The 2,669-nt window shown below is 59.2% G+C and overlaps 1 protein-coding gene across 1 annotated transcript in view; it reads right to left on the bottom strand.

Annotated features, from left to right (window-relative positions):
- Positions 1–299: 299 nt before the first annotated feature.
- The window catches only part of LOC129410953 (serine/arginine-rich splicing factor 4-like), a 9,459-nt gene continuing 7,089 nt past the window's right edge, over positions 300–2,669 (bottom strand). The window contains 6 exon segments of the mRNA XM_055160083.1: positions 300–538; positions 580–751; positions 789–1,221; positions 1,414–1,548; positions 1,591–1,795; positions 1,831–2,186. Of these exon segments, the coding sequence (XP_055016058.1) occupies positions 300–538; positions 580–751; positions 789–1,221; positions 1,414–1,548; positions 1,591–1,795; positions 1,831–2,186 (1,540 nt within the window).

The raw sequence follows: 2,669 nt of genomic DNA, 5'->3' as shown, positions 1-2,669 counted from the left end.
TTTAGTCCTGGTTTAGTCCTGGTTTAGTCCTGGTTTTGTCCTGGGTTCACTCAGCCACTGATACAGTAAAAAACTTCACCTCAGACCACAGATCCTCTGCACCAACAGAGACTGAACCTGAGGCTCTAAAGTTTTAAATCTGAGCCACAGATTCACCAAACTCAGATTAAAGTCTCACTCGAGCACCAGACCTGCAGACTGAGCAGTTCCTCCAGTTAGCGTCACAGCCTCACGAGATGTTGACGACACCAGCTGCAAAGTATCAATAACACCTCCGGCTCCGGCTCCTACTCCAGCTCCTACTCCAGCTCCTGGCTCCGGCTCCTGCTCCGGCTCCTGCCTCTACTCCGGCTCCTGCTCTGACTCCGGCTCCGCTTCTCTCCGGCTCCGGCTCCAGCTCCTACTCCGGCTCCTCCGCTCCTGCTCTGATCCGCTCCGGCCCTCTCCGGCTCCTGCTGCTGCTCCTGCTCTGACTCCGGCTCTGGCTCCTGCTCCGGCTCCTCCCGGCTCCTGCTCTGACTCCGCTCCTGCTCCGGTCCTGCTCCGGCTCCTCTGACTCCGCTCATGCTCCGCTCCTACTCCTCTCTCTGACTCCGGCTCCTGCTCTCCGGCTCCTGCTCCTGCTCCTGCTCCTGCTCCGGCTCCTGCTGCTCCGGCTCCTGCTCGCTCTGACTCCTGACTCCTGCTCCTGCTCTGCTCTGACTCCTGCTCACTCCTCCTGCTCTGCTCCGCTCCTGCTCCGGCTCCGCTCCTCCTGCTCCGGCTCCTGCTCTGACTCCGGCTCCTGCTCTCCTGCTCCGGCTCCTGCTCTGACTCCGGCTCCTGCTCCGGCTCCTGCTGCTCCTGACTCCTCCTGCTCCTCTCCGGCTCCGGCTCCTGCTCCGCTCCGCTTCCTGCTCTGACTCCGGCTCCACTCCTGGCTCCTGCTCTGACTCCGTCCTGCTCCTGCTCCTGCTCTGACTCCTGCTCCTACTCCTGCTCCTGCTGACTCCTGCTCTGACTCCTACTCTGCTCTCTTGACTCCGGCTCCTGCTCCGGCTCCTGCTCTGACTCCTGCTCCTGCTCCAGCTCCTGCTCTGACTCCGGCTCCTGCTCCGGCTCCTGCTCTGGCTCCTGCTCCGGATCCTGCTCTGACTCCGGCTCCTGCTCCGGCTCCTGCTCTGACTCCTGCTCCGACTCCGGCTCCGGCTCCTCCGGCTCCTGCTCCTGCTCCGGCTCCTGCTCTACTCCTGCTCTGGACTCCGCTCCTCCGGCTCCTCCGCTCCTGCTCTGACTCCGGCTCCTGCTCCGGCTCCGGCTCCTGCTCCTGCTCTGACTCCTCTCTAACTCCTGCTCTCCGGCTCCTGCTCCGGCTCCTGCTCCGCTCCTGCTCCTCCGGCTCCTGCTTCTGACTCCGCTCTGCTCGGCTCCTGCTCTGGACTCCTCCTGCTCCTGCTCTGACTCCGCTCCGGCTCCTGCTCCGGCTCCCTGCTCTGACTCCGGCTCCTGCTCCTGCTCCTGCTCCGGCTCCTGCTCTAACTCCTGCTCTGACTCCGGCTCCTGCTCCTGCTCTGCTCTGACTCCTGCTCCGGCTCCTGCTCTGACTCCTGCTCCTCCTGCTCTCTGCTCTGACTCCGGCTCCTGCTCTGGCTCCTGCTCTGACTCCTGCTCTGACTCTGCTCTGGCTCCTGCTCTGACTCCGGCTCCTGCTCTCTCGGCTCCGCTCCGGCTCCTGCTCTCCTGCTCCTGCTCCGGCTCCTGCTCTGACTCCGGCTCCTGCTCCGGCTCCTGCTCTGGCTCCTGCTCCGCTCCTGCTCTGACTCCGGCTCCTGCTCCGGCTCCTGCTCTGACTCCTGCTCCTGCTCCTGCTCCTGCTCTGACTCCGGCTCCTGCTCTGACTCCGGCTCCTGCTCTGACTCCGGCTCCTGCTCTGGCTCCTGCTCTGACTCCGGCTCCTGCTCCGGCTCCTGCTCTGACTCCGGCTCCGCTCTCCTGCTCTGCTCCGCTCCTGCTCTGCTCCTGACTCCTCCTGCTCTCCGCTCCTGCTCTGACTCCGGCTCCTGCTCTGACTCCGGCTCCTGCTCTGACTCCGGCTCCTGCTCCGGCTCCTGCTCTGACTCCGGCTCCTGCTCTGCTCCTGCTCTGACTCCGGCTCCTGCTGGCTCCTGCTCTGACTCCGGCTCCTGCTCTGACTCCGTGCAGAGAGTCTGAGTCGAGTCCGGGGGCAGTTACATCAAAACCAAAGTCCAGTCCTGAAGCCAGAGGCATTTCTGATCAAGTGTCAGAGAAAAATGAAAAGAGCTTCTGGTCTTAAAATATAAAACTAGATCACGGAGTAAAAAGTTCTGTAAAGTCTCCACCCAGTTTGAAGATGTTTAAAAAGTGATACGTCCCAACAGATTTATACAAAAACAATGATTTGTCCAAGAAAATGTCCCTGGTGTTTTTATTTTAACCAATTAAACATAAAAACATTAAAAAAAAAATTAAAACATTAAAACTTAATTCTCACAAGAGTCAATTTTGCTTAATTTTAGATCTTTAAGTCAACCTCACAGAACTGAAGAACAGAGAGTGTAGGAGTAATGGTACTACTACTACTACTACTACTACTACTACTACTACTACTACTACTGCTACTACTACTACTACTACTACTACTACTACTACTACTACTACTACTACTACTA

Source organism: Boleophthalmus pectinirostris, unplaced genomic scaffold, assembly GCF_026225935.1.
Source record: "Boleophthalmus pectinirostris isolate CB_2022bp ecotype Guang Dong unplaced genomic scaffold, ASM2622593v1 HiC_scaffold_3, whole genome shotgun sequence".
NCBI classification, from domain to species: Eukaryota; Metazoa; Chordata; class Actinopteri; order Gobiiformes; family Gobiidae; genus Boleophthalmus; species Boleophthalmus pectinirostris.
This window is presented reverse-complemented; position numbering and strand designations above follow the sequence as displayed.